This window comes from Mytilus californianus, unplaced genomic scaffold (assembly GCF_021869535.1).
Source record: "Mytilus californianus isolate M0D057914Y unplaced genomic scaffold, xbMytCali1.0.p SCAF_2, whole genome shotgun sequence".
NCBI classification, from domain to species: Eukaryota; Metazoa; Mollusca; class Bivalvia; order Mytilida; family Mytilidae; genus Mytilus; species Mytilus californianus.
Genome location: NW_026262668.1, coordinates 126473307 through 126493996, shown reverse-complemented (window position 1 = coordinate 126493996; position 20690 = coordinate 126473307). Strand labels below are relative to the sequence as shown.

The window sequence follows — 20690 nt, the reverse complement described above, 5'->3', positions numbered from 1 at the left end:
TGTCCTTGATATCAATCCTGTAATCAATATCATTATGAAAGTGATATGTTGATAAATACCAATACATGTACTGTAAATTCAGAAATTATTGCGAAAAATGCGACAGGGTTATAATCGTAATAATTTAAACTCTCATTTTGAAATTTTTTGTATGAATTAAACAGGATTTTTCTCAATATCGCAAAAATTGAAATCGCATTTTAGTCTAAAATGACAAAATCGCAATAATAAATGCACGCAATAATTTCTGAATTTACAGTAATGACAAATTAAAGCCAGTATAGAGAAGAAAATGCCAAAATATTCAGACAAATCAGCTACATGTATTTTTGTATGGATGACTGGTGTGAGTTTGGCTTACTGTAAATAGTAGTAAGGTGTCCTATACTATGTTGCTTAAATCAACCTTATTTGCACTGGTGGATAGTTGTCTGTTTGGCTATCATATCATCTCTATATGTTTAAAAAAAGGCTGCAATTCAGTGGTTTTTGTTTGTTTATGTGTTACATATTTGTTTTTCGTTAATTTTTTGTACATAAATTAGGCCTTTAGTTTTCTCGTTTGAATTGTTTTACATTGTCATTACTCAGCCTTTTATAGCTGACTATGCGGTATCGGCTTTGCTCATTGTAGAAGGCTGTACGGTGACCTATGGTTGCTAATTTCTGTGTCATTTGGTCTCTTGTGGAGAGTTGTCTCATTGGCAATCATACCACATCTTCTTTTTTATATGCAAGATAAAATCATAGCTGGAAATGTAAGTGAATCATCACATTTGCTTCCAATAATCTTCACAACTACAACTGGAAAGTCTTGTAAAGACACCAATCTAACCTAGTGATGCAAACCATATCAATTGGGCAAAAAAATGTAACAAAATATGATTAAGACTGCTTTTCATGTTTATTATTGCTTGAATTTTTCCAAGCTGAATTTTTAATAATTTAATTGACAGATGAAAAACAATGAAATTTAAACAGTATACATACAGAGTAAATAAAGCACATGACTTGTGAACAATTACTTTTTTCGCACTATGAAAACATAAAAATGAAGTTCTATTATTGTTGATCTCCAGGATTGATGGACAGTCAATGTTTCTACTAGATACATGTATACCAAAGATTAAAAATAACACACACAAATATCACAATTTTCTTTACATTGCACTATTCACTTCATAATAATTAAAATAACATTCAAAAACTTTAAATTACATATAACATATATGTAAAAAAAAACCACCAATAATCATGACAGTTGTAAAAAATTAAATGCTAACATATTACTGCATTTATTATTACTTCTACTGTTATATATATTGCACAGAAAATGATGTATTGCACAGAAGATGTTTTCATTTTATATTTCTTAGTAAATGAAAAAATGATAAATTATGCACTAAAGAAGAAATGATCAAGTGATGCACTATTGGTAGTATCCATGACATATAAATACATAAGTTTTTTAGAAGGATGGCTGTTTTTCTTTGAATTACACATACATCTACATTTTCAAGGTTAGCACTAGGCTGACTAATAAACATGTTTAACTTTAAAATATTGAAATACATGCATGAAAGTAAAAAGGTTATCATGCAGGTACCAGTCATGTTTTTCATACAAAAAAATGCACCATAAATAAAACCAACACATACAAAAAAAAAATGCACTATAAATAAAACCAGCCTCATTTCAAAGCAATACATGTAACACGTTCTCATCTAAAATTAGAAATTCTCATATGCCACTTAACTGATTTTTGTGTGAAAAAGCTACATCTTTTGGGGTGATTGATATATTTCGCGTTAAAAAGTCACTGTATAGCATTATTAATATTTGTCTGTCATTTTTTTGCAAGATTTGTGGTCTTTTTTTGTAAATGCGAATCCAAAACTTCATCATTTTATCATAAACCTTTTTCATAGGATGCTAGAATGAACTATTTCAACACCCAGGAAATAGTTGAAGCAAATAAACCTTAAAAAATTACTCATTCTGCATTTTTGTTATACTTTTATGCCATTTTTGAAATATATCCATAGCATAGCATTTGCCCATCTTTATTTCAGATGTTTCAATGAAAAGTATGCTAAATTCAGTCTTTTTTCTCTTACTTGTATTTGTCAGGTCTGTATGCCTGCATACCGACCTGGTGTATGCTAAACCCTCACTCTATGTGTATACTAGAATTTGTCAGGTCGGTATGCCAGCATACCGACCTGGTGTATGCTAAACTCTCACTCTATTCATATACTAGTATTTGTCAGGTCTGTATGCCTGCATACCGACCTGGTGTATGCTAAACCCTCACTCTATGTGTATACTAGAATTTGTCAGGTCGGTATGCCAGCATACCGACCTGGTGTATGCTAAACTCTCACTCTATTCATATACTAGTATTTGTCAGGTCTGTATGCCTGCATACCGACCTGGTGTATGCTTAACTCTTACTCTATGTGTACAAATGTATACTAGAATTTGTCAGGTCTGTATGCCAGCATACTGACTTGGTGTGTGCTAAACTCTCACTGTATGCGTATACTAGTATTTGTCAAATCTGTATGCCTGCATACCGACCTGGCGTATGCTAAACTCTCACTTTCTGCGTATATTAGTATTTGTCAGGTCTGTATGCCTGCATATAGACTCAAATTATTATTTATTTTGGCATTTTTCTGCCAGGTACTTGTATGCCTGCATGGATTCTAAAATTTTATTCTGGATTCATGTTTGTATTGGCAAGTCTGTCTGCCTGAATGCTAAGCATTTACTGTGTAGTAACATTTCTTATTTACTTATGTTTGCATAACCAACCCCCCATAGAAAATAAGGAGATGTGTATGATTTTGAAAGAGACATACAAATGTATCTCCATCAAACATGTCAAAGGCCGAATTACATCGATGTAAGGAATTACTTATGTATAGCCTTCAACTTCGTTTGAATTTGAAAGAAAGCTCTCAATTCTTAACTGCAACACTCAGGGGTTTATTCCTGTATATCAACCCGCTTTTCAATAAACTCTTGTAAAAAAATGGAATTCATAGGTTTGATTGTCGGCATACCGACCTATAGTCCTATACACATTGGAACATAAAAGTTTGCATATTTGTTTGACATTTTCAGTTCACGGTATTCTTGCATACAACACTGGTGTACGGTGAACACTTATTTTTTTTTACTTGGATATATACAAGATTTGATTGCCTGTATACCCACCTATGTTCTATTAAATTATAGTTTTACATACATTTTAGTATTGTCAAACCAAGCTGGTGTTCATTGAGCTAGTGTATTTGTGTAGGGTTTGCCTCCAGTCTAAAATTTCTGCATATTTTGTGGCACTTATTGGATATTTAGCAAGCTGAATGGTTTGCATTCTAACCAGCTGTATGTTGTACATGTATTCATATTTTAAATTGTAAAACTTATTTTTCATCATGCTCTAAGTAAGTAACTTCAAGCATTGTGTCAAGAGGGGCGAAAGATACCAGAGGAACAGTCAAACTCATAAATCGAAAATAAACTTACAACACCATGGCAAGAAAAAGACAGACAAATATTAATAGTACACAAGAAACAACATAGAAAACTAAAGTCTGAGCAACACGAACCCCACCAAAAACTGGGGGTGATCTCAGGTGCTCCGGAGGGGTAAGCAGATCCTGCTCCACATGTGGCACCCGTCGTGTTGCTCATGTTATTACAAACCCGGTAAATAGTCTAATTCGGTAAGTCACATTCATGAAAAGGGAAGGGGATTGTAGTTACGACGTAAGAAACATATCCGATATCATCTGTGAAACGGTTATTCCATAACGGTCAACCAACTCGTAATGGCGTCCGTATAATTTACGAAGGGATGATTTCAACTTCACCATTTGGAACTCTTGGTTAGAAATTGATGGAGAGAAAATGAAACTGTCTTAAGATCTGATATAGTTGGCAATATGCATACTAAATAGACAGTGATACAGCAGAGTGTTTAAGTCATTGTGTTTGCATCTCTGCCTGTCAACATGGTGTATGCCAAAGTTCTTGGTTTTTTTTAAATGCTTTTAGGGGGATGTCTGTATACAATTTGCTTTACAAAGATGTATGCCAAACATGCATACATGTATTTTAATTATCGGTAATGTAAACAATTTGCAATGATCTGTCTTCACTGCATATCATAAGTCGATATCTAACTGGATTAGCTAATAGATATGAAAATTAGTGAATTTATAGCATTATACTATGGTAAAAATTGTTTATAATGGCATATTATACACTGGAGTTGTAAAAATAAATCCTTCAATCAGGAAAGCCAAAGAATTGATGCTCTTTCTACATGTTCTAGGTGTCGTCCTTTTCTAGTGAAGCCATTTTTACTTTATTAGCAGGAACAGCAAAAGGTCAGGTGTTGTTCATTGATGTCGTAGTTTTCTAGGAAGGCATTGGTTTAACCTATCCAGTCACTAAGAAGTGTTACAATTCAATTCATAAGCAACACATAAATAGTTACATGAAAGGTATAGCCACTGTTTGAAAAATGCTGAAACGAGAAATGGAAACTACATATTATATACATATATATATGTGTGAATATTATACACTTCACAACTTTAACATTATCACAATTACTGATTTTAGAATTTATATGAACTAAGGGTTCTTAGTGGTTGAATTGAAGTCGTTCCCTTGAAAGTATTTTTGTCGCCATGCATCTGATTGAAGATCAATGAAATATGTCATTTCCTTATTAACATTCATTTTTCCAATTTGAACACTCTTGAAATGTGCTGTTCTGATCCTTTCGCAATAAATGTATGTTTAATTTGTTTGAATTACTTCTTTTTTTGTTTTTTATTGCTCACTAAATTTTAAAATTTTCTGTCTGTCTTTCGATTTTGTTGATAGCTTTTCATATTACCCTGTTACAGTAACAGCTTCTTACATACACACATCACAGAATGCTGCAGTGATCATGTGACAAATGTATACAGTTTTCCAAAACAAGGACACATCATACAACCTCCTTGTAAAAATAAGGAGATGTGGGATGATTGCAAATGAGACAACTATCCACCAAAGTCCAAATGAAGTGGATGTAAGCAAGTATAGGCAACTGTACGAACTTCAACAATGAGAAAAACCAATACTGTATAGTCAGATGATAAAAGGACCCAACATGAAAAATAAGAAACAATAATTTATAGCAAAACAATTTACGAAAAAGAAATACGACATACATGAACCAGTGACAACTTCAACTACAGGCTCCTGACTTGGGACAGGCACATAAAGACTAGTGTGGCCGGTTTTAACATGTGAGCGCTCACCCCACCCCCCCCCCTTTTTACCTTGGACTTTTGTTTCCCTAAAAGTTGTTAGAATAAGACCTGAATGGGTTAACTGAAGGGCATTGGCCATGCATTTTGAAAATCTGGATAGGGGCTGAATTTCAATTTTTTTTTAAATCCGGGAGACTTTAACTCAGTGGCAGATCCAGAAGTTTCATAAGGGGGATGGGCTGGGGAGGGCACGGACTTCCTTAGAAATGGACCGCTCCAGTATTGTTTCCCTCAATAAATCAACTAAATTTTTCCCACAAAGCACCCCTTAAAATCCTTAAAATTGTAACTAATGCAAGGAGACATCACTATGGATGTACACATAATCGTATTTCCCATTCATTTTTTCTCTAAATACTTTCAAGAGGGGGGTGGTAGTCCAAATACTTATGACGTCTTGCAAGGCTATTTTTTTTTGGGGGGGGAGGGGGGGGGGGGGGTAGCTCGATAGTTAAACAGCAGTAAATTTCGCCACATGATGTCTAGCATGAAATTGATTGAAGTGAACAAACCTCCTGAGAAAACAAACTTAGCGTAATCAATAATCTTGTATTATAGTTTTCAAGCCGGATTAAATCAGTCAGTCACTTCTTAAAAAAAGAGGGTGTTCTATGAAATTCGTGGAAAATGTACAAAACAGCTAGGTTTACTTACCGTAAATGTATCTGACATTCTGTTTTGCTTCTGGTATATTAAAATTTAGATAATAGAGCGTATTTTTCAATGAATTGTCCATTTTCTTCTCCGTGACGGGAACTCCTTTGTTTACATTTGTAAATGACGTCATATAGGAGTGCGTGACATAAGGTGTTATTAGGTCATTCAACGCAGATAAATAGTCCATTTGTTCTTTGACTTTTTATCATTTACCAATACAAAGTATAAAAAAAAACATTTTGTTTTGTATTCAATTGCTATTATTTTAATTAAGTGTACTGGTAAAAAGTAACTCGCGTAAGTCAAGTGCTATCCGTCTATAATTCCCTCCGCCTTACGTCAGAAGGTCCCTGACGTCATTTGAAATTTTGTCAACAACTTGGAACCTTATACAAATTATGATCGCCTCATTTTTCCGTAATTTTAATTTGCAAAAAACAGATAACTGTCATGTCAATAAAGTGATCATAGTCGTGGAACTTGAGAATCGGTTTTCATTTTTAGATTTACAACAGTAAACGCTTTACTGGTTTGCCTTGCAAATTAACGCTTTTCTGTTTACCTATCGGGAGAAAATATAGAGGTCAGTGGTAGGCTTTTAGTTTAAAAAAAAAAAAAAAATCGAAATCAGCGTTAAAACACAACTACTGAAGTAAAGGATTTTTTGGAAACACCCAGGTTCGTATGCTAGCATACAGACCTGCGAAATACAACATTTGATTCAATATTTGCCGTTCTGCATACACCAGCAGCTCTTTTCACAAAAAATCTTAAGAGTAAAAATACTCGTAAGTCATACACATTTCAGTATAACTTACGATCAATTTTAATCGTAAGATTTTTTGTGAAAAGAGTCGCTGGTTCGTATGCAGGCATACAGACCTGAGAAATACAATGTATAAATCAAATGTAGACTTTAGCATACACCAGGTTCGTATGCTGGCATACAGGCCTGAGAAATGCAAGTTAATTTATTACAATTCAGTTCAGCATACACCAGGTGTTCAATATGTCAGATTCACGATTTTCAAGTGCTTGATAAAAAGAAAAACGTGTTTTTCTTTTATTTTTCTCGTTTTTGCACAAGTTTGTCTTATGAGCGATAATTCGACCTATTTGAGTACGAATTATGCCAAATGACCGTTAATGAGAATTTCTAATTTTAGATGAGAACGTGTTATGTACAGCTGACCATGATATTTTTATACTTTTAAGAGACACAACCAAGAATCAGTATCTAGAGGTCAAAATAACAATGAATAAAAAAAACTTTATACATGCTACTAATGGGCTGCCTTCAACTCATTAAAACAACAAAAAGCACAAGTTATAAATAAAAAAACACAACATAATAGAAAGCTTTCTGATATTGAACATGAAATGTATGATTAAAATGGAGTAACTTAATCAAGTATACACATGTATTTATACAACATTTTTTAAAGCCACCATTAACAATTTATCACAGTTTAGCACCTTTTTTTCATACATAATATGATTTCCGTCTCTGTATCTTGGCGTATGTTTCCTTCTTTTCTGTTAGCCATTTGTTAAAAGTCTTCCCTTTCAGGTCAGAAAGTGGATCGAATGGAATATATTGAAAGGATTTGTGATAACGTCCTGGAATTTCATTGAATAGTTTCTCTGGTTGAAGTTGTGTTACAATCATGTTTATGTCCTTTTTCAAAGATGGTTTTGAATTTGAAGGCTTTCCAAAATACTCTCCTAGACCATTTACATATGCATCCATGATGTCGTTGCATCCTTGAAGGCTTCTACCAACACGTTTTATGGACGTTGATGTTAGATTTCCATGCAGCGCATGCAAAGCATCCTTGGCTCTCATGTTGAAGAATTCTAAGGCCAGGTCACCTGGTACGTTCCCACCTTTTCCGCCATGGATATTAATTGACCGATTATGTTTCAGTTCAAAGGCAAGCCTTGGAGGTAATGTAGCCATAATCTGTGCTTGAAGTTTAAAGGCCAGTAGGCGGTATTTTGTATGGTTTGAATTTGAAAACCTAAGCATATCAAATTTCCACATTCGAAAAAGGCGATCACCATCATTCTCTTTGGCTGAGTCTTCCCTACACCAGTCCATCAAACCATCCCGAAGCACACAACATGTGTAATTAAACTTAAAGTCAGTTTTGGAATCTGCAGATTTTTCCTTTGTCTTCTTCTTTGGTTCATTTGCGACTGGTTCATGTGGCTGTAATATATTTAAATCTTTATATTGACAAGTTTGTCGATGGTTGCGCCGACACAGTCCATCCAACAGGTAAGATTTTGGACAACCAGGATAACCGCATGGCACTCTATTGGTTTCATTGTTGTCTTCTGTTATGTCATCACAATCTAGAGTAAACCGTTCTGTCTTAATGAAACGATCAACAATAGTCTGAACAATATGTTCCATTAATTCTGCTTTTTGTTCATCTGTTGCAAGATTATTTACATGGTTATCGAATTCATTCAAGTTGTCTACTCCAAGGACTTGTAATGCAGCTAGGAGTATAAAACCTTGAGTGGTCAATCTCATAAACTCTCTGCAATCATTCACTGCTTTTGTCACCTGTTTGGGTAAAGAAAAAAAAGATTTACTAAAAGAAAAAGTATTGTGATAATAATATTTTTCTATTATAATGACACTAAGTTATAATAAGAATTGTAAAAATGAGATTAATGCCATCCGGAATGTTAGAGATTTTTGTTGTTTGATTGCTATCTCATTCATGTACACCGACATCTCCTTTTTATCATAACATAATTGACTGTCAGAACAGTCAGTCAAGAATTATCCCTGTAATATCTACGTGTCAATTCAAGTGTTGTAATATGGGAGTTTTACAGTGTCCTCTTTAAACTATTACATTCCTATGTTATTGGGCTATTGTGTCTGGCGATATTTCTTTAATTTGCATATTTTGAATACTCATCAAATTACCTCTGATTTTACTCCACGTCTATCAAGCATATTCCTTAACTGGAACAGTGTTCCTCTTTCACCAGATGATGAGCCTTTGAACAGCATATTAAATGATTCCTGTAATAATGAGAATTACACAAAGCTATAATAAGTATGTAAAGAATGGCATTATTTCATAAACACATATTTGAGGGGCCTGATGGGGGGGTCTCATCACGATTCACGAGTTGATTTTTTTGTCAATCACGATTCACAGAAAAGAAATTTACCTGATCACAGATCACTAAAATATAAAAAGAGTTTAATCTGTAGAAAAATGGATCACGATAGCGAAAATGCGCCGATCACGAAGAACGAAAATAACCCATCAAGCCCCTCATATTTAACAGAAAGTTAATTTCTGCTTGTTAATCAAATTTAATGTTAAAAAAAAATGACATACAAAATTTAAAAAAAATAAAAAAAAAAATTAAAACTTAGTAAAAGATTTCAATACTAAGTACTTGGTAAAAGATTTCAATACTATGACTACATTTTCAATCTGAAGAAAAGAAGTATGCTCTTACCTGTAATGATATTATGTGGCCATGCCAGTCCTCACTTTTCCAAACGTATCCATCAAGCCTCTGCTCTGGTGTCCTTGCATCTTGTCTGGCTCTCTGTGCTCCATCACCCCTTTCTACACTCAATGCATCTCCTCCAAGAAGTAATGGTATCATTTTACCGTTCTCTGTTGTTGGCACATACTGTTGCAGGTGTTCCATTATCTCAATCATCTGTTCCATGATGTTCTCGTCTTTCTCTAAAATGCCTAAAGGAATCTTAAAAAAAAAAAGAAGTTTGTTATTAACATACAAATATTGTTTCGTTATAGAACATAGGTAATAAATGCTTGAACCAAAGCATAAATATATACACGTATTTATAAATTTTAGTTTTGCCTACAGTATCATGTATCAAATGATCAATTATTTTATAAAATAACAGCATAATTTTTTACTTTGTTTTCTCATAAAATTGATCATATATATATACACGTACATTGTGACTATTAGATCATTGTTGTTTATACATGTATATTAAAAGGTATGTTAAATTATCTTTTAAAAATATTGTATCACTTACAACATTGCTCTTTTTTTCTGACTGCTTTGAATATTGATGCTGGATATGGTATTCCACTAAATACTTTAAGTTTTCCAAGCATGGTACATTTTCAATAAGAGTTCTCTTCATCAATGTCTTGAAGTCCTGATGCAGGTCAAAGTACTCTTGGTCTCCAGGGATGAATGCATCATTTGGGATGGATAATATATCAGCCTGTGGATGGGTTGAATCCAAATCCAATCCTGACACACGAGAATGGACAGCAATAGAATGAACTAAGTTGTGTATTTTGTTCTTGTTATCAAGTGTTTTATGTCTGGTCTTTTGATGTAAATTTAAATTGTCCATCACAACTTGAAAGGATCCACCATCTCTGTTAGCTTCCTTTAGAGTTGTAGTAAATGGTGATTCATCTTGGCTCATGACTGAAATTTAATCAATAAATATAATGGTATGCAATACAAAGGTTTTACAATTATGTTTAAATAAAATAGTCTCCTTTTTAGACAATATACATGATATATATACAGTTTATATACATGTTTATTAATTCATAAACATAAGCATTCTAACATGTGAACTTCTTATGAAGCAATATCTGGGTAACAAAGGTCAACTTCTGAAATCAACATAACACAAGGTGACTGATCCTAAAAAAATATTTATTTGGTCTTAGGTAATTCATCTAATCTAACAATTCCCAGTTTTGTCCTTTTCCTGATTGTATTATTACTTGAAATTTAATATAAAAAGAAATAAAAAACATACCTATAGCTGCATCAGTCCCGCATTTTACAACAGGAGTTCTTGGTGAAAGATCTGGAGAAGTTGTTTGTTCTTCGAATTCTGTAACATTTGGTACCCAAACATCAAAGGTATCATCTGCATTGAAAATAAAGTACACATGTAGAACTATAATCTTTAAAGATTTAAAAACATTCCCTATTTTTTTCATAATATATATATATATATGCAAGTCTAAATTGAAAACAATGTTCAAACCTATGATTGAGTTGAATAAAAAAACACAATATTTATACGTGTGCATGCAAAAACATATTTCTTGCTATACATGGAGGGGTCTAAATACAGCACCAACAACATTTTCCGAAAGACCAAAAATATGAGCTAAAAAGGTATATTTTAACTTACTCGAATAAAACAACTGAATTATTCGGGTTATATTTTAACAAAACGCATTATACTAGCAGGTCCAACAACGGAGTGTTGATTTTACTCAGCAGATTGCACAAGCTTGTGATTCGTGGTTTATTCAAATGTGTTGAAACTTTTTTACTTGTGTTTGAAAATTTCCCTCCACAATAGTTACAAAGTATTATATACAACATACCAAAGGGTTCTGTAGTAGAAACTGACACATCACAATGGACATTCAAATATCTGTTGTCTTTTAGTGGAGTATCTGAGAGTTCGATCTCACCAACAAAAAGTGGGCTATTAACAGGATGCACAGAACTTAATTCCCCATCAGAGACCTTGGTAATTGGAGTAGCGTAATAATAATCATCTAAAAAAAAGAATAATACATGAAATACATTGGACACATATTTCATTATAATTATATATAATACTGTTATGATTATTTTTTGGAATTTTCAATTTTGGTTCTCCATCTAGCAATGTCTAGAATAATGGCTCAATAATTTTGGTGCGAGAAAAACAAATATATAAATTCAAAATATAAGCCAAAAATTTACAATATGATTTGATGATTAACCTGAAATAAGACATTGAACCATGTCTCAAAGTTATAATATTTAATAGCATTGTATATATATATATTGTAGACAGTGCATTTTATCTTGTAAACTACATGTACATGTATGCATATAAATTGTTGCATCAACATACCAAAGCATTCTATAGTTGGGATTGTCACTTCGTTAGCATCAATGGAGGGTAAATCACCATTTGACTCTTTGCCTTTGAGAGGGGTATCTGTGACAAGAAGTGCAACTGAGTAGCAATGGTCACCAGAGGTCACAGTACTAGTGTTGTCTATAGTAGAATAGCAATGGTCTCCTACAAAAGAAAAGGCATGTTCACATGTTCTGGAATTTTAAAGTAAAAGATCCTCAAGTTTCAGATTCTGATGATATTAAATAGTACATATACTGATATACTAAACTATACATATGATCGTGTACATCATGTACATATTTATATACATTTTGTACAGTGTATGCTATAAAACAAAATAAAGAAATAAAAGAAATTGAAATCAAACAAATATTTGCAAATGGCATGATATGTAATTACATCATTTGTTTCTTAAATTTTGATGATAATTACATGAATTATAAACTAATAAAAAAAATTAAACCATAGAATCATCCTCCCTTGTCCATGTATTAACTAATCATTATTTGGATTTGATGTCACACAATTTTTTTTTCTTCTGAAAAGCATACATGTATTGGAAACACCTAATTTAAATATTTCACTGAAATGCAAATATTTAACCATGATAGCTATTATTTAAGTTATCAAATTCCTAAATCAATCACATGTTACTCAATATACCTAAACTACTATCTTCTGTGACTGTGTTAAGCTGATATTGGTTAGATATCTCTTTTGACCACTTCTTGACAGGCATATCAAAGTTTTCACATATTTGATCTACTAAGCCTAATGTTGCCTTGTAGGAGTTGCAAATCCCTGCTCTGTTAAATGTACTGTAAACCTAAAAATCAGACATAATATGTTGTATTAATTTGTATATCTGAGTTAAATTTTACAATTCTATAAAATGTTTCAGCATACTGAGTACATGTTGTTAAAACTTGGTATAGCATGATCAATTTGGTGGGGGGTCCAGGTTTTTTCCAAACAATATTAAATAAATGCTTTTGAATAGGGACTTAAGCATACATATATGGATATGGTTTGAATCCACCCTCCCCTTCTACTATGTAGACATAGTTACATTGACAACATGATATTTGATTGCAGCATATATATATAACCTAGGGCTATGACATGCTTGTAATGCATACTAATGTATATGTATAGTGTATGGAACACAAATTTATCTATCTTCATAGTTACATTGACAACATGATATTTGATTACAGCATATATATATATATATAACCTAGGGCTATGACATGCTTTTAATGCATACAGTGTATGGAACACAAATTTATCTATCTTCACTTTTTTTTAAAGGGATGTGCATTATCACCTACTTTAATTTACTCTTAACTTGTGCATGCAGTTACTCCTGTGAGTGAATGCTAAATACCTTAAACACAATACATGTACATGAACCTTAGTAGTTAACAACAAGATTTTAAGGTTACCTCTGATATAATAAATGTATATACACATGTCATGTACATGTATACTAAATGTATTTTACTTACCCTTGTTCTCACATGTCCTCTGTACATCATGACACTATTAATTGCTTGTAAGGTGTTCATCTGCCTGTTTCTACTGAAAAGTAGTACACCCATACTGGTCACCATTCTTGGGGTCTTCACTAATTTGTCCTTTTTACTATTTCCAATAATAGCACTTAAAATGTCCATTGTTATTGGGCATGTACTCTCTAACTGGCTTATTGCTGACCTCCATGTGAACTTTGAAATGTTGGAAACTTTGAATACTGAACTTTTCAATCTACATAATTTTTGTGCTTCATCGTCAAGTGCCTTTTTCACAGTAGTTGCCAAATCCTTCTTTACCTCATCTATTTGAAGCAGGTGATTTAATGCTGTTTTGTACTGTTTCATCACAATGGCTCTGCAAGCAAGTTTACCAGGGCCTTGCAAAAGTGAGTTTCGCCGACTACTCCTAAAACCTATTTGAACCTGCAAAAACAAAAAAGACCTCTAGATAAGAATTTCATAAGTACATGTATATAAAATGGATTAAGTCTCTATATACATCATTGTACATGTATCTTTTAACATTTGAAAAATTTGCATTTTTATAAAACCAAGGGTTTGTGTACATGTATGAGGATCTGGGTGTGGTTTACAGAATAATAAAATAATGGACAAAATATATGAGATAAGAAGAGATTAAATGGTCTAAAAATTATAAAGATAAAGGAAGGGGTCACCCATATCCAGATCATGAAATATATACAATAACTATTGTTTGGAAGTTACATGTACATATATGTTATAGATGATTTTGAATGTACATTTTGTTATTATACATGTACATGTACCAAAATAAGAATTCAAAAGAAAAGATATACTTTCATTGTACTTTACATAATCTTTAAAATATAAATACACATAGTATTAATGCAAGTGTATACTATAATAAAATATTAATGAGTTTGTATTTAAATGAGCAGTATATATATAAAAAATGAAGGGTACATGTATATACGTGTACAATTTTCATACAGTGAGTATATCCATATACATGTACATTTATTTTTATAGAACTATTCATGACTGTCTACATCATCATTTTTAATATAGAACATTTAAGTAAAGTTTTGTGTCTCTAGTTACCTTCACTTTTGGACCAGGCGATTGTAGCTTGGAAGTTTCTGTTAGCTTTCTGCAAGATTGTGGAGTCTGTGATGACTTTGGAGTCTGTGCCTGTGGTGGTTTTGGTGTTTGGAATTTCAACTGTCGTCTTCTGGACCCCTTACTTGGTGTCGAACATCTGTTTCTCTTTCCCCTGGGGGTGCACCCTGATTTAGACGGTGTGAGTGCATGTAATGCCCTCTTCTTTGTCGTGGTTGGGCATTTTTCTGTCGTTGATGGGCATTTTTCTGTAATGGTGTGGATGGCAGGATATTCATCTTTATCTTGGTCAACAACAGTTTGTAAGTTATTAGCGAATTCGATGAATTGTGGTGAAGCACTTTTCTTAATATTGTTCAATAAGTTCTTCAACTTAGTTTCACACGTAAATACGGCCTTTAAAGTAATAACACATTGGTTACAAATGAAAACATCATCAACTCTCAAGTCAACAACATAGCGAATTTGTTCTTCATCTATTACATAACACTCTGACAGTATTTTAACAGCATTAACTTCTTTTATTTCGTTTTTCAAATTTCGCCTCTTTTCATTCTTTAAGTTGTTAAGGTCAAACACATGCGTACAATGAAAACAAATCCGATTACAATGATCCATTTCACATATTTACATATGAATACAAACATCGATAGCTCCTCCTTAATTTACCGCCAAATTATTTGTAACTCCCACAATTCATTGCGAAGTAAAATTTCCGGTTGACGGACTTTATCGACGAAGGCGTTCAGGCGTTAATGTAGCCATCGTAGATCAGCGGAATATAACGACTGAATTATTCGGGTTAGTTATTATCATGTAATCGTTTTAGCGCTAGAGGTATGGACTTGATTTTTTCTAGCTTTTGTATTATAATTATGCACGGCTTGATTAAACAAAAAATTATTAACAAAAAACTGAACTCCAAGGTAAATTCAAATAGGGAAAGTCCATAAAACCTGACAAGATCACACAGTATAGTAAAACATGGTTTCACATCAATTTCCCGATGAAGTACAAATGAAAACAAAAATATAAATACAAGGGTATCCAAAATGAAAACAACTCTTAACAAACCTCATGCCTTAGAACCGCACATCCTGACCCACCTACATCAGGAACGCCCAAAGCCAAAAACCTGAAAGCCGAATGAACAAATACAGAACCACGTCACGAGTTATACGATCAAATTGAACTTAATAGTACAAAGACAAAAAAAGGGAAAACTGAAAAGTTATCAAAATGATACAGAACGTCTGCACATATAATCTAGCTGTGACTAAAAGACCATCTTGAATTATTGTGAAATAGTATAAACAAAAATACCACACTCCGAGGTAAATTCAAACAGGGGAAGTCCATTAAATAAAGGCAACAGTAGTATACCGCTGTTCGAAATTCATAAATCGATTGAGAAAAAAACAAATCAGGGTTACAAACTAAAACTGAGGGAAACACATCAAATATAAGAGGAGAACTACGACACAACAGAAACACAACATTAAAATGTAACACACACAGAAACGAACTATAATATAACAATGGCCATTTTCCTGACTTGGTACAGGACATTTTAAGAAAACAAATGGTGGGTTGAACCTGGTTTTGTGGCTAGCCAAACCTCCCGCTTTTATGGAAATGTTAAATATAACATACAAATGACAACATTACATGACAGGACTACAATACAAATAAATGGGAGAACATATAGGACAGAGAAACATACGAATAATAGCTTACAAAATGTACCAGGTTTAAAATTTAATGCGCAAGACGCGCGTTTCGGCCACACAAGACTAACTAGTGTTGCTCAGATCAAAAAAGTTCGAAAGCCAAAACAAGTATAAAGTTGAAGAGCATTGAGGACCAAAAGCTCCAAAAATTGTGCCAAATACGGCTAAGGTTATATGTCTGGGATAAGAAAATCCTTAGTATTTAGAATAATTTGCAAACAGTAAATTATAAAAATTATAAAAATGACTATATAATAGATATACATGATAACACCGAAGTGGTGACTAACTACAGAATAAAAACGGATACATAAAACAACATAAACCAGCACATAAAAATTTACAGCCGAGTTAGGCAAAGAGAACAACGCACAAAGTGACGTCACATTTGAATTTCTAAAAATTTCCCCCAAATAGGATAGAATTAGGATAGAATTCAAGATTAGGTTTGTAATACTCATCTAACATTTATTTATAACAATGAAAATTACAATACTAATTAATATAAAATTGTGGTAGTCATTAGATAATAAATTGTATTATTTAGCTATGTCGGTGTTTCTTCTAAATCAAACTGTAAACCAAATATATCGTATAAATTTAGTTGACCCAAACTAAAATCTAATAAATGAACTGGGTGATTAATTATCTTTACCATAACACACGAGTACAACAGAAAAAAATAAGATTTACAACTACAAACGATAAGACATTTGACAAAATCCGATGAGAATAACAAATATAACATCAAAACTAAATACATGAATTTTGGATAGAAAAGTACCGTGACACGTCTTATAGCAATACGAATTCACACTCAGCAAAACAGTCACAATCGGGAATAAGTCACGTTCGGTAATTAAAAGATCAGACGACGTAATGTCAAACCACAATCTAACACGTGGTAAAAATGTCCTTAGTAAGTTTGGACAAAGACACATCGTATGAATCAACCAATTCGTGATGGTGTCCGTAAAATTGACGGAGTGTCATTTTTAATCTGTCCTCCTCATAACTTTGGAGCAGTTTCTGCGTTAGGAGCACACTCCTGTATACGAAGTCTGTATAGTGTGAACATGCAGGAGCATAACGTATCAACTGAGATATGTAAACACCATACGTAGGGGCAGAGGGTATGTTACTGCTGAGAAATGGGAAATTGATAATTGGGAAGTTGAAATCGTCCCGTTTATCATAGATTTTCGTGTGAAGTCGTCCATCTGTGTCAATATTGAGGAAAAGATCAAGGTATGAAGCAGTCCTTCTAGTATCAGTAGTATCCTTAATTTCAAGTTCACTGTGATATATGAGATGTAAGTATTGGCTGAAATATGGGTTATTCAATGATAGGCCATCATCAATATATCGGAAAGTAAAATTAAAGAATTTCGCAAGGTGCTTTTTCTTTTTGTCTTTTAGAAGGTTCGGAATGAATTCTGCTTCATACGAGTACAAAAACAAATCGGCCAGTAGGAATTAGTAGCCATTTGAATACCGACTGTCTGTTGAAATATAAATCCTCCAAACTCAACAAATATATTGTCGATCAAAAAGTCCAGCATTTTGATAATATCATCTTCAGTATATTTTCTGGTAGATTCAGTGTGGTTCTTCACAAAATATGAATAATTATTGTAACCCAAAACAAGAAATTTGTATCTACGATTCCCATTTTTATAGAAAAAGCTCTGTTTAATGAGATGGTGAAGTCGATCTTTCAACTGAGCATGAGGAATAGTAGTGTAAAGCGTAGAAAAATAAAAAATCTTTATGTTGCTGCAAAATTGCAAAGATTGTGATCAAAGATTAAGCAGTAGATCTTTCGAATTTTTGAGAATCCACATCTGGTTAACACCACTGGTAGAATATATCTCATCACAATATTTTTGAAGCCCATCTTTAACTGTAGAAAGAATAGTAGTCAGTACTTTAGAAAGATGTTTACTCGAACATTTTGATGACCCAGCAGTGTATCGTTCTTTATATGGAGTTTTGTGAAGTTTTGGTATACAGTATAATGATGGTAAATTTTTTTTCGTTTTCCTTGATGTTGATACCAAAAGAAAGAAGGACAGATTTGTGATTTTGTAAAATTTCGTCCTTGGTAAATGATGTTAAAGAATATGTAGGATTACCAGTAGTTCTATTTATTCCAAGCTCTGTTGTGAGACATTGCAAATAATGGTTTTTACATATGAAGACATTATCATATATTTTAAACCTGCCAAAATCATAAACTAGACTATATCAACCAACGGAACGAATGCAAAACAGTTTTCATATTCCTGACTTGTTACAGACATTTTCCGAAGAAAATGGTGGGTTAAACCTGGTTTTATAGCTAGCTAAACCTCCCACGTATAAGACAGTTGTTTATAGTTTCGTTATATTGGCAAAATTGGGTGAGCAACTAAAACAGACATAATTGGTAACTGTGACAATAATTTGGATACAGCAGCCAAAACTGTGTAAACATACATCAGACATACAAAACAACTGACTAAAGAATTCAAGCAAACATAAAAATAAATCTGACAAAGACGTCAACGAAAAAAGTTTTGCAGTTGATAGTTCATACAGTAAATTAAAACATAATGCAATCCTACTTACACTTTCCCGATAGAGTAGTAATTAGGTAAATTATAATACAAGGGTAAACAAAATGAAAACAACACTATAAAAAATCTTGCGTCCGAATCGCACCTCTGGACCCTATTGCAGCAGGAACGACAAAGCCAAAAACCCGAAAGCTGGTTGTACAAATACCGAGCCAAGAGTATAATGGTACAAAAACAAATCACGGGAAAACTGTTAAGTAAATGAAATAGTACACAACTTCAGCACCTAGAATCTATGACTCAAGATCATCTTGTGTTATTTGTGAGGTAGACACTGAATATTTATCTATTAGGTTTTAATACTTTCCGATGAACTTTTTGAGAAAAAGAATGAGACGGTCTTTAACAAAACTTTGCTCACTAATTGTTTGCTGACACCGATGATGTTTTACCAAGTCTGAGCAGCAGATGCAAGCTCTTGAATATCGTACGTGTTGAGAAATGTACACTCCATACGCGGTCGTAACTGGTATATTGCTACTAAGGTGAGGAAAAATCATTTAAACTAGTCTCGTTTGTATGATTTTCTACCACAGCAATAGATTACCTTAGCTGTATTTTACAACACCTTTTATACTTTTTGGTACTCAATGCTCCAACTTCCGACTTTATTTGGCTTTTTTTTTTTATTTTAAACATATTTTATTAATAATCACCTCTTACATAAACCCTAAATTGTGCAGGAAAGTTACTTAGGGGTCCCCTCATTGTTTCAGAATCTCATTTGTCGGGGAAAATGCAAACGAAAGATAAAAACCTTCCATTATAAATAATCATTTTCAATCTATATATTTATACATCACACCATATGTAATTATTTGGAAAAAGTATTCATTTTATCTGTATATATACATTTTTTTCACTCATATTCTTATTTGGCCTTTTTATCTTTTTTGATTCGAGCGTCACTGGTGAGTCTCTTATAGAAGAAAAAAACGCGCGTCTGGTGTACAAAATTTTAATCCTGGTATATATGATGAGTTTATTTGTCATATATTCTAAAAGTGATTTCTTACATATGTATATGTAGGGAATTTTGAATACAATGTTAAAACTTAAAAGATTCAATTAAATTTTGTTTATATCATTATGAAACCAGTTCGCATTTTTCTATTCTTTGTTTACGTTTCCGAAACAAATTATCTGCTGCATTAATGAAATGTTAGATGTTATAGCAGCAGTATTAATCGAATCGGAGGAATTTCAATTTCACTCTTTTTAAAGACAACACAGTTTGAAATTTGACTGAAGTATCATCTTACAATATGAAGTAACATTACAAGGGTAAACCACTAAATAAACAGACACGGGACACAGAAAATTACCAATAAAGTCACAAACACCGAGGGGAATTGAAGTAGAATTTAAGAGCAAATTGAATAGTCATGTTTCTTTTATTACATTTATTTCATGTATAAGCATACATATGCTCAAAACATTTTTTTCTGATTTCCTTTAGCAATAACACTAATTGTGTAGAAACTGTAACCATTTCGTAGTCATGGAAATTTTACATCACTTTGCAAGCTTTCTGGCACGTCTTTAATCTTTCAAGACAATATTGCAAACACAGGATGCTTTCTTCTTCGGAGTTACGTTCATTACACATGAACAACTTGTGACAGTGAATGTTTTCACCAGAACACAATTGTTGACATCCTTTGGCATCTGACAATACCGTGTCTGTACCATCTGCTGCCAGGACTCCAAGGACCAAAACACAAGCTATTGTTACTGAAAACTGAAGAACATTGCTTTTTATTGCATGATTCTATCTTTTCTTTTTTTCGAAC

At 32.9% G+C, this 20690-nt stretch overlaps 1 protein-coding gene and 1 long non-coding RNA gene across 2 annotated transcripts; both read right to left on the bottom strand.

The window, feature by feature from the left end:
• Nucleotides 1–4083: 4083 nt before the first annotated feature.
• Nucleotides 4084–6099, bottom strand: LOC127728835 (uncharacterized). The gene is made up of 2 exons (XR_007994393.1): nt 5994–6099; nt 4084–4540 (listed from the first exon to the last, which is right to left on the bottom strand). It is a non-coding gene; the product is annotated as an uncharacterized LOC127728835 (long non-coding RNA).
• Nucleotides 6100–7199: 1100 nt separating this feature from the next.
• LOC127727804 (uncharacterized) lies at nt 7200–13891 on the bottom strand. The gene is made up of 9 exons (XM_052234920.1): nt 13422–13891; nt 12577–12739; nt 11905–12075; nt 11384–11560; nt 10801–10914; nt 10051–10457; nt 9492–9746; nt 8944–9042; nt 7200–8571 (listed from the first exon to the last, which is right to left on the bottom strand). Exons 1-9 carry the CDS (start codon nt 13791–13793, stop codon nt 7480–7482), a joined length of 2850 nt encoding a protein of 949 aa, XP_052090880.1. The 5' UTR covers nt 13794–13891; the 3' UTR covers nt 7200–7479.
• Between the last annotated feature and the right edge of the window lie 6799 nt (nt 13892–20690).